The following is a 12,272-nucleotide window of genomic DNA, read 5'->3' on the forward strand; positions in this document are numbered from 1 at the left end:
GACTTTGTTCATGCAAATTGGGCTAGAGATTTGGATTAGAGAAGATATACAAGTGGGTATGTTTTTAACCTATTTGGAGGAGTGATCATTTGGATGAGTAACAGATAGTCTATAGTGGGATTTTCAACTGTAGAGGCAAAATACATGGAAGCCACTTATGCAAGAAAGGAAGACGTTTGGTTGCAAAGATTGTGTTCAAGTATGGAGTTAGTACAACAAGCTATAAGGATAGACTGTGACAACCAAAGTTCAATTTTCTTGGGAAAGAACCCTGCTTATCATTCAAAGACAAAGCACATTGATGTTCAGTATCACTTTGTGATGGATATGGTTGAGGATAAAAAGATGTTGCTGGTAAAGGTGGACACTATGAGGAATACTATAGCTACATTGACAAAGTCTTTAAGCATTGAGAAGTTCTCTTGGTGTAGAGAAACAATGGGCATTGTAGGGCTAGACCAATGACTAAGCTCTCGTGTGGAAATAAAAAAGAAGTGGGAGAATGTTGGGTGGAAATTATATTCTTTAAACAACTACCCCACACATGGGGGCTCACGAGGGGGGCCGGTAACCCCCTTGCATGGGTTCTGGGGCAGCGCCCTAGGAATTTTTTTTTTTGGACCCTATATTAGGTGGGAAAACCTACCTATGGTTTTGTGCATGGATTTCACACATGGTTTTGGCCACGATGTTTTTATGTCCATGGTATTTTGTAGATCTGGAAAAGGGAACTACAGTTAGGTTCTAATCTAGGTTTAATGGATTGGGGTGTATTGATGCTTTGGCATGTATATATATGTATTGTAACATTGAAAGGAATATAATGAAAAGACAATCCGGTAGTCCCATTTTTTGGATCTAGGGTAAAATCTCTATGTATAACTATTTTATGTTTTATGCTCTCGTCGTTGTTTATTTTCTATTTTTTAGAATTCGTATGTAGGTAATTTTTGTACAGGATTAAAACCTACACGACCAAAAAATTATGTGCAGTGTTTGAATTCAAATCATTTGTTCACACCATACAAATTGTACTCTTATACCTTGAGAGCCATTAACATTAGCAGTGGTTTTTCTCACATCTGTTAACGACTTACATCATTGGTCGGTAATCATATGGTGTCTCCCATGTTTAACTTCAACTCCTTTATTCATATTGTTAGACTCATACATCAGAGGCTCGTTCCTAGCTGTGCTGAACTGAACTAACCAAGGGATATACTTGCTTGTTAAATAAAGGGGCTCCCTTCCATTGGGCCGATGCTTCTCAAAATGAGTTCAATGCCTTGAAAGATGTTCTGATTCTGACATCCTTGTGATATCGCCCAAATTACCAACGTGATTACTTCCTGTACCTCGTCTCTACAGTTACCACCATCACTATGGTGTTGGTCTGAGAGGACAATTTAGGTACCAAACATCTTATTTAGTATTTGAGTCAAAACTTGAATGATATCAAGATCAAATATAATCATATTGAAAAGTTGGATTTGGCGGCTGTCCAACCTGCCCAAATATTTCTCCATTATATCTTAATTCATAAAATTATGGTTTTTTCTTATTGCAACCCCATGACATACATATTTTCACGACAATTGTTGGGGGGGAAGTACTCCAAGTGGATTTCCATCCTCAAGGAGTTCAATTTGAAGTTCATCAAATCCAAGTCGAAGAAATCCTTAGTTTTTATTGAGCTAATTTCTGACCTTCCCATTGTTGAAACTGGAACAATATCTAGTGATTCTATTTTAGATGAATTGTTGTTCCTGATCATGTCATCTGACCCATGGTATGGAGACATTATCATATATCTCCAAAACTAGACTTTATGGTCTGATACCTCTCACTATAACCAACAATGTATCCAATATCAAGCTAAAAACTATATTATAATCAATGACACCCTTTATCATCATGGTATCAATACAATTTTTTCAAGGTGCCTCACACATGATGAGGCTCAGAAAGTCTTGAATGAATTCCATTCTATGGTATGTGGTGGTCATATGTCTGGTTATGCCACCACACATAATATTTTGTGTGTTGGCTACTTTTGGCCTACTATGTTTCAAGACTGCATTCTCTCAGTTCAAAAGTGTCATTCCTGCCAGATATATGATCATAAAACCCATGCTCCACCTTATCCTTTATGCCTTACTATTGTCAATGGACCGTTTGTGAAATGGGGCATTGATTTCATGGCATGTGACCCTCACTTGGCTAGGGGTCATGGCTATATCATTGTAGTAGTTGACTATTTTACCAAGTGAGTCAAGGTGATGCCTACATACAATAACAAGAGTGAAATAATTTCTCCCATTTTCTTTAACCATGTCATTGCGAGGTTTGGTGTACCACGGGCTATAGTTACAGATCATGGGAAACATTTTCGTAACCACATGATGTTTGAACTGACTGCTAAGTTGGGTCTCTAAGGTGAATGGGAAAGTTGAGGCCATCAATAAAGTTTTTAAAACAATGCTTCAACATATGATAGGGTTCCACAAATCAGACTGGCATCTTATCCTTTATGCAACCTTGTGGGCATATCGAACTTCTATTCAGACTGCTACTGGTTTTACACCATTTCAATTGGTATATAGCCTGGAAGAAATCCGCCCTATGGAGTGTGAAATTTCGTCTTTGAGACTTTTTATCAAGCTCCTCCTTGTCACTTCTGCAAAAGAAGAGTGTCTCTTACATCTGACATGCTTAGATGAAACCCAGCGTGATGTCGCGATGACTAATGATGCTGATAAGAAACACATTAAGGCGTAATATGATAATAGTGTCAAGCTTCGTGTCTTCTCAAAAGGTAACCTTCTCTTGCCGTATGACCAAGAGTTTGAAAATATGGGAGCAGGGAAGTTCAAGAAAATGTGGTTAGGATAATACATTGTTAAATGTGTTCTTTCTAATGGGGCCTATGAGCTTGTTGATTTCAATGGAGTTCTATTGGCGCAACCTAGAAATGGGTTGTACCTTAAAAGATACTATGCTTGAGTGTTATTGCATAGTTCATTATGTACATGTTGTATATAGGTGTGTTGAGTGTGTTTGCAATATGATTCCCTTCAGAGATTCTTACAGTTTCTACTAATCCTATTTAAATTTGGCTTGCAGATGTTGAGATCCCTTCAACCATATGTTGGTTATGTTGATGGCGCTAGTCGTAGTACTTAGAATATTTATTCTACAACATGGGCTAAATATGCTCTGAGTGGCAAGTTAGTGAGTTTACATGGGATTTTATTAGTTGCTCTAAAAATAATATCACTGAGTATAGTGCAGTGATTAAACCATTGTCTGATGCTATTTCCCATGGTATCCATTGTATAGTTATCAGACTTGACTCACAGCTTGTGGTACTAAAATTGACTAATGTCTATTCAGTTAGGATTCCAACTATTCTTCATATGTTCTTAAGGGTTCGAGTTTTGGAAAAATATTTTGATTATATCCAATATCAATACATTTCTAGAAATCTAAACACATTGAGAGATGCATTATAAATTCATGTTTTAGATAGACATTTGTGACACATGTAAATTAAATTCTAGTCACATCACATACAATGAATGAGATAATAAAATATATAAGAAACAATGATAGATAGATAGTTGTATATATATCAAAGTTTGGCTTTATAAAAACTTGTGCCAAAGACGCATATGGCCATATGTCCTGTCATATCAAATAATATACATGAAGTTAAAATATGCACACATCTCTCTCTCTCTCTCTCTCTCTCTCTCTCTCTCTCTCTCTCTCTCTCTCTCTCTCTCTCTCTCTCTCTCTCTCTCTCTCTCTCTCTCTATATATATATATATATATATATATATATATATATATAAGCCTCCTAGTAGACTAATCATTTTTCTCACGATAATAAGCCACTATGCGAGCCATCTTGCACAATAGTTGGCTAATATGACCATGCACGCCAATAGTATGACGTTGCAGACTCATATGGATCTGGTTGACCCTAGTCTCGATTATACATTGGGTCAACCCGTCCATGTGTCGCTAGACCTCTGCAAGAGTCTTGACCACCTTAATATCCCGGAAGACCTCTCGACCCCTTGCAACAGCCTACTCCTTCTGGTGCCTATTGTGTTTCTGCCACATGTTGAAGATAAGAAGAACCCACAACTCAAATGGATCCAAAGTCTACATGAGAAAAAATCAATAGTATAGTCTCAGATACATAGAAAATAAAAAATTTGTAAAACTTAAAAACTCAAAAATGGATTAAAATGTTTCTTGTTTTACCTATGGCTCCCCATCACTCACCATTAGGAAGCAAGAGCTCTGGGTCTCCATGGAAATACATCCTTTCATATGGATAGTATTCAATCATAATCATTTACATGTGCAACCATCAAAAGAAGACTGGTGTGAAACTCATCGATGATGGACCTTCATGTGTGGACATGAGATCCACCCACCTCCTTATTCGTGGAACTCTCGAATCTACAGTCTCGAGTGAGATATGTTGTGGCTTGTGTAATGGAATAGGAAAATTAAATCAAGATTGAACCATAACCAAATTTCTTCAACCGTCCATCCTTTGCCTTGGTTAGCTGACTCCCTCACTCCAGTTGAATATTGTCAGCTCTATACACTCTAGAGCGCACTACATATGAGACATATTGGCCAAATGTAGAGGAGCAATACTAGCCAATCTAGAAATGATAAACAAGATCACCCTCAAAGGTAAACAAACCACATCCTTGATCTCAATATTCCCATCCTTGGTCAGTTGAGATATTGATCTACGTTGTGCACTGATGTAATCCTTGACTACATCTGCGCCCCTCCTCGAACCAGATAAAGAAATGGGAGCACCTTGCCTTGATAAAATTGTCAAGATGTATATATATTCCACATATATCTCAAGTATATGTGCTCCAAGTCTAAATGACTGTGCCATAACATCCCATGCTCAAAAATGATATGTCAATAGTTCCAGATATTGCCTCATCTTAGGAAGCCAGAAAAAATTCAAGAGACCATAATCTCTCAAATCCTGGATAGAGGATGGATCATTAGCTACTATTGGGATGGGGTCTTGTGGGTTGTTTTGGGGTTAAGATAACCCAAATTTTGGTACAATTTTAAAAATAATGTAAAGTCTCCGTGATTTGTGTATGCAGAGCGCGTAGGTCAATAGGAGTCAAAGGGGCTTAGTCCCTTATTTTGGATAAGTTTGAGTTGGTTTTATATGAAAAATACTATACATAGGTGTGTCTAAGAGAGTATAAGAATGAAGAGGTGGTAGAGGATAAGATAGAGAAGTGGGTAAGATAGAATAAGAAAGGCTCTGCAGTTAAGTGCACAGAGGCCTAGATAGAGTTTGTAGCTGAGTGCACGGACCCCTGCTGTTGTGTGTGCAGGGTAGTTTTGAGTTTGTAATCATGAGTTGAAGATCAATAAAGACAGTTTTCTGAAGAATTCCTTAGTATTCTTCTTATCTCTGTTAATATTTTTTTTTTCTCGGCAAAGACTATTATCTATTAACTGAAAATAAAAATATTTTTACATATAAGCGAGGCCTCAGAAGAGTCATGAGGCCTTTGTACACAACAAGTTTGCCTCAAAATGTAAGGATTCTGAGCATAGGTGCTATAAAAGACTTCATTACATAAAAACATTTCAGATAAAGACCAGAGGATGAGAGAGGTTGTGCACGAGAGCATAGAAGCGAGAAGCCATTGTAAGTCTGCCTGTAAAGCATTGCTTCTGCCCTGAAACTGAGCAAAAACTTCAAGCTGACGGAGATAAGCCATGTGTTTTATCAAAGAAACCTGAAAACAATCGTCTGCTTGACAGACAAAAAACAAAAAGATACCAAACAGTGCCGCATGTGCTTAATCTTCCTTGCTCCCACTAGAGGTCTTCTCGTCTGCTAGACGGTCACAAGCCACCCCCAGAACTTCATCGCCGACCTTATCGTCCTCAAGGATTAAAATTATGCGGTTGGAATCATTCATAGCTTCAACCCCTTCAGCAGGGAGAGTATCGACATGGGGCAGAGTGATTCTTGGGCTCTCAATGTTGCCTGTTTCATCCATCATTGCTTTCTCCGGATTGTCCAAGGTTAGAGGTTGCTCGCTGCTCTGAGAGGGTTCCGGTGCGATGCAAGCCAAAGGATGGATGTGATTTTCTTCCTCAGAGATAATTAAGGTGATGTGGGTAGAGACCAGAGGTCGGTTGAGGTTACTTTGGAATTTAAAATGGGTGGTCTGAAAGGCATTGTTATGGAGAGGTCGACGAACAGAGCTAGTGGGATGTACATTAGCCTGAGGTGGAGGGGGACTAGTAGGGGAGTGATCAGGGTTATCAGAGCTACTGGGAGAGAGCCGAGAGCCTTCACCAAGATTACCTATGGGTCTCTTCCTGCCCCCTCGTCGACCCATAATGAATTGCAGGAAAAGGGCAACAGAAACCACAGAACCAACAAAGAGCGTAATAAACAAGCGAAATGCGTGAACTAGAGAAGGATAAGTGTTCTGCTTACCCCTGAGTCGTGTTTGAAACATGCAAGGCGTGCCTCTAAGGAGGAGAACTCTCTTGCTTCCAGGAGAGTTCGCAAACCAGAATTCAGAACCAGAGTAATTGGAACACATCGTAAAAAGGAAGAGCTGGGTGGTGAGGAATATAACCATCCTTGCCATGCCTTGAACCATGTAAACCATAAATGCGCAGACACCACCATTGCCGTCGTAATGCTGAACATTCATATTACCTGAGGTGAAGATCTGGGGAGCCCCGCCGCTCTGCTGCATGCAGTACGCGGTAATTACACTTGCCATCAGAGCCATTTATGACCGCTATAACACCCGCATCCGGGGGCTCCCTTTCCTCCTGATGCTTGTCTCTCTGTATGAGATTGTCGAGCTCTAGGAGTTGAGGATTAGTGGCTAGGCTGGATATTGGTCCAACATGAATTTGTAAACCACATTCCACTCCTATATTAGCTATAATGTCCACGACTTTGCTTCCTTCCCTGCGGGTGTGCAACAGGGTGATTGCTCTGTTGGTTGAAAGCCAACATTCAATATAGTGAAGTCTATTGGCTAGTCTCCAACTGTTACAAACTTTGCATGAGGGGGAACCCTGAAGGATTCTTGTAACCATATTGATTAGAATTTGGGAATCACCCTCTACTATTAGAGGAAAGAAGCCTCTGCCTTGCGCTATTTGTAACCCTTGCCAAAGACCCTCCAGCTCTGCTGAGTTGTTGGTGTCCCATCCTTTAGAACCTAGGAAGGTTAGCAGAGGATCTCCCTTGTGATTTCTGAATAGCCCTCCAAAGCCAGATTTCCCTGGGTTCCCTTTTGAAGCTCCGTCAAAATTAAGCTTGTATATATGGATGGGAGGAGATAGCCATTTCTGAGGAGCTTGGCTTCTTGGCAATTTTATTTCTTTGTTCAGCTGATCGAGCTTCCATTTAAAATTCCAGTTAGCCCATATAGATTGTTCTTGGGGGTTTGATGGGAAATCTTCCTTGTACCAGGTTTTGAGAGAGATGGTTTCTTCAATGTTTTGACAGATAATGTTCCATATGTCTCCCAACTGTCTGTGATGGTCCTTGAATATTCTGTTGTTTCGTTCTTTCCAAATGGCCCACATGATGAATCCTGGAATAAGCTTCCAGAGGAAATTTAAGATTTTACTTTGGTAAGGGTTATTGGTCCAGCTGCGGATAGTAGCAATGATATCTCCATTGATTCTTCCCTCCTTTTGACAGCGAAAACTGGCTTTCTCCCAAAGCATTCGTGCCAGCGGACAAGAGTGCATGAGATGCTTTGTGGTTTCCTCTTCTTGTTTGCAGTTCAGGCATATGGAAGGGCCTTGGAAGCGTCTTTTTCTTAAGTTATCCCATGTTAAAATTTTGTTGTGACAAAGGATCCAGAGAAAAGTGGAGATTTTCGGCCATAAGGATGGGTCCCATACTTTATTCCAAAGGGGATCTGGCAGCATATGCTCTTTGATTATGATGTTGTAGGCCTCTCTTGTAGAAAAAGAACCTTTTTCTTCATAACCCCATCTTAGTATATCTTTATCCTCAGAGTGTTGAATTCTTCTTTTTGTTAATTCTGTGTCCAGGGTTTGTTGAATATGGGTTTGTTCATGCCTTAGAATTTGATCCGCTGTTAACCATTCCCTGTAATCATGGTTCGAAGAATTGCTCCAGAAATTTTTTACTACCTCTTGTGATTGCATTTCCTGCTCCAGATGAGGATGAGGCGGGATTTGATCTTTTAGTCTGGGTAACTGCTGCCATGAATCTCCCCAGAATCTTGCTGTGCTTCCATTTTTAACCTCCCAGAAGCTGTGCTGCTGAATGAGGGTCTTGTGTTGCTGGGCCGAGTTCCACATAATTGATCCCAGGGTGACCTCTGATAGTCTTATTCGTTCCTCTATTGGGCAATTCCTGGCATATTTCGCTGTCCAGAGAGAAGCCCAAGGAGTATATGGCTTAGCTAGCCATTGCCACCAAATTCGAGCTCCCATAACTTTGTTGCTAAGAGAGGGATCCCTTAGACCTATTCCGCCTCCTTTCTTTGGTAGGCAGGCCGTCTCCCATTTGACCAGAGCCCACTTTCGTTTGTTGCCATTACTGCCCCAGAGAAAAGATCTTTGAAGGAGGATGAGATCTTTGAGAACCCATTTGGGGGCAGCTAAAATGGAGAATAGATATAACGGCATGGCTTGAAGAACGACTTTTATTAGAACAAGCCTGCTTGCCATATTGAGAGATCTGTGGGTCCAAGAGGATAGGCGAGCTTCCAGGTTCTCTAGGAGGATTTTCCAAGAAGAGTGCTTAAGAGCTGAGGCAATCAGGGGAGCACCAAGGTATGTGGAGGGAAGTTTTGCTGAGGAGAATCCCAAAATGCGGATAATTGCAGACTGAGTGGGCACTGGAGTACGAAAGAAAAAAATGTGCGATTCAGATTTGTTGATGGAGGCACCAGAGGCATCAGAGAAGTCAGAGAGAAGAGTTTTAAGTTGACACGCTTCTTGGACTGAGGGATGTCCATAAAGCATGTTATCATCAATGAACTGTTGGTGAGTGAAAGTAGGGGAATTGTGAAATGAAATGCCTCTGAGGAGCTGGGATTGCTGTGCGGATTTGATGCTGCGGCCAAGACCCTCAGCCATTATGACAAACAAAAATGGGGAGAGGGGATCACCTTGTCGGATCCCTCGAGAAGGATGAAAGGTATCAGAAGGGATGCCATTGATTAGAATGGAAAAGAAGGAGGAAGAAATAAGGCTCATGACCCATCTAATCCAGGGGGCAGCAAAACCAAAAGCAATTAAAACTTTTTCAATATACATCCAGCTTAGGCTATCAAATGCTTTTGAGAGGTCTAATTTGAGCAGCATACCTGGCTTTTTAGAGATTTTCAGAGAGTGGATGATTTCATGAGTCAAAATAATACCATCAGTGATCTTCCTTCCCTCCACATAACCCGATTGTTCTGGAGAGATAATGATAGGGAGTAACATTTTGAGACGGGAAGCTATGACTTTGGACACGATCTTATAGATTATGTTGCAAAGAGCAATAGGTCGATATTTGTCAGGAGTGCTTGGCATATCGACCTTGGGAATCAGAGCTATGAATGTTGCATTCATCCCTGGAAACATCCATCGACGAGATCGCGACTCCTCAACCACTTGCCAGACTTCCATTTTAATCAGATCCCAGAAGCTGTGGAAGAAGTTTGAAGTGAATCCATCCGGTCCTGGGGCCTTACCAGCTTTTAGTTGTCGCGCTGCCTGTTCCACCTCTTGTAAGTCTACTGGTTTGAGAAGCAGTTGGTTGTGTTCATCAGTGATGAGCTTAGGAATGTTCCTGGTAATTTTCTCTATTGCCTGTGATCTGTCTCCATTTGGCTCCCGGTGCATTTGCTTGAAGTAATGTAATAGAGCACCTTCAATATCCTCATGCTTTTCCACCCTGACGCCCTGCTCATTCTGAATTTGAGTGATATTATTGTGCATTCTTCGTTGTATGGTTGTACTGTGGAAGAATTTTGTGTTTTTCTCTCCATCTCTGAGCCATCTAACTCTTGATTTCTGCCTCCAAAGCGTTTCTTCTTGCCTAGCCCGTTCTGCAAGTTGCAACTCAAGAGTTTTTTCCTGTTCTGACAATTCCTCTGAACGCCCCTCATCAATAATCTTTTGCTGCAGTTGCTTCATTTCTGATTCAATTGAGCTTTTGCCCTGGAAGATATTGCCAAAGGAAGTGTGGTTCCAGTGCTTGATTTTGCCCTTTAGATTCTTAAGCTTTTGTTGAAATTGGAACATTTTTTATCCTGGAGGTGGGGAAAAATTATTCCATTCAGTACTAACAAGTTTTTGGAATTCTGGATGGGACATCCAAAAAGCTTCAAAACGAAAGGGCCTGCGAATTTTATTTCCTGGACGTGACCATTGAAGTGAAATGGGCCAATGATCAGAGCCTGAGAGAGGCAGGATGGATGCTGAGAAGTCCCCACCAATGTGGATAGCGTTGTCCGATAGCAAGAACCTATCGAGTTTGGAGGCTATCTGCTGATTCCCTGCTCTTCTGTTATTCCATGTAAACAATCCATTGTTAAAAGGTAGGTCTATAAGCCAATTAGCCTGAATGAAGTCCTTTAAAGGGAGTCCTTCCTGACTGCCTCTGCATCGACCTCCTCTTTTTTCCTCCAATCTTGTGATCATATTGAAATCTCCACCTGAGATCCATAAGGGGTGCTGCCTGCTTTGGTTGAGAACAGAAAGGGAATTGAGGATTTCAGCTTTGAGGGAAGCTTCCTGAGGAAAATAAACATTGGTAAGGAGCCCATGTAAATTTGTCCCAGTGATGTGAAAGGATGCTTGTAGGAAGTTCCTATGAGCATGGGTGTCGCTTAGATTTATAGCTCTCGAGTCCCAAAGGATCGCCAGTCCTCCAGAAGCTCCATCAGCATCCATAACGACATTGAAACTTCCTGGCCAAATTTTTGCAGCAAATTTGTCTATAGTATGATAGAACTTGAGGATTTTCTTGCTTTATCATTTTTTTAAGAATCTGTATCTTTCTTGGGCCGTTGAGCCCCCTTATATTCCATGAGATTAACTTCATTGGGATGGATTGTTTTCAGATCTGTAGTACTTGGTCAACTTGGAATACCTACCGGATTCCACTAATAGGTGTCCAATTCTGATTGTCCTTTGTAGATCAGTTTTCCTTCCTCTCTTTTTGATATCCTTGGCTATGAGTCTTCCATCCCAGGGTCCTCCAGTTTGTATGCCCAGTGATTTATGCCTTTGCGCCTTTGATAAAACCTGTTCCAGATTTTCAAGTTGCCCCATTGGTATATCATCAAAGTTATTTGTTGTGCAAGCCTTTTCTAGACTTGGAATGTCCAAGTCCCCTATATCTATTGCTTCTGTTTCTTCCTCCATAAATTGTGGATAGTACAATTCTTCATTAGGGTCCGCTTCTGGATTTGCCTGCGATTGGGGTTCCTCCATCTGCATTGCTTGGGATGTCCATATGGGTTCCTTCTGCTTATCAGAGGTAGAGGCTTCCTTGTTTGGAGAGGCTTCCTGATGTTTGAAGGCTATAACCTGTTTCGACTGATTGTTTTTCATTGCTTCTGGATCTGAAGGGGAGGGAGAGTCCATATTGAGATCAGTATGAGTAGCTAAGATTCCGAAGCTATTACTTGTTGAGGGCACTGAGGGGTTGGGTTGTGGCATCTTGGTCTTTGAGGCTTGCTTCTTATGAGATTTCCTATGATTTGCTACTTTGGTGAAGCCATCTGCCTCAGTAGCATCCAATCCAGAGGAGGGAGATGGTTTCTGAGTTAGTGGGCAATCTCTAAATAGATGTCCTAAGGCATGACATCTGCGGCATCTGAAAGGTACATGTTCATAATCAATCGGTTGAATCCATTCAATATCATCATGAGAAACACTTACCGCATCTGGGAGAGCTCGGTTGAGATTCATGTAAACACAGATACGCGCAAATGATGTGTATCTGCATGTTTTTGTTTCTTCTGCGATCTTGACAAATTCTCCTAGAGCATTTCCGAGCGCTTGTAATGAGTCTTCCTCCCAGTATTCCACAGGCAGTGAGTACATTCGGATCCATACAGGAGCACAGCTCAGGTCCTCCTTGTCCGGATCGAAACGCTCTACCCACCCTTTGAGAAATAGACCAGCAGCATTGAAAAAATAAGGGCCTCCATCTAATACCCTGTTTCTATCCTCCAGACAGTTGA

General features: G+C 41.1%; 2 protein-coding genes across 2 annotated transcripts; both read right to left on the reverse strand.

The window, feature by feature from the left end:
• Positions 1-6,744: 6,744 nt before the first annotated feature.
• On the reverse strand, positions 6,745-10,215 carry LOC149261538 (uncharacterized). Its single transcript, XM_089369611.1, has one exon. The coding sequence runs from the start codon at positions 10,213-10,215 to the stop codon at positions 6,745-6,747; it is 3,471 nt and encodes a 1,156-aa protein (XP_089225737.1).
• A 111-nt stretch (positions 10,216-10,326) lies between these two features.
• LOC149261539 (uncharacterized) lies at positions 10,327-10,974 on the reverse strand. The gene has a single exon (XM_089369614.1). The coding sequence runs from the start codon at positions 10,972-10,974 to the stop codon at positions 10,327-10,329; it is 648 nt and encodes a 215-aa protein (XP_089225740.1).
• Between the last annotated feature and the right edge of the window lie 1,298 nt (positions 10,975-12,272).

The sequence above is a fragment of the Pinus tabuliformis genome, chromosome 6 (genome assembly GCF_031772625.1).
Source record: "Pinus tabuliformis cultivar Carrire ecotype Pingquan chromosome 6, CPIR1, whole genome shotgun sequence".
Lineage (NCBI taxonomy): Eukaryota > Viridiplantae > Streptophyta > Pinopsida > Pinales > Pinaceae > Pinus > Pinus tabuliformis.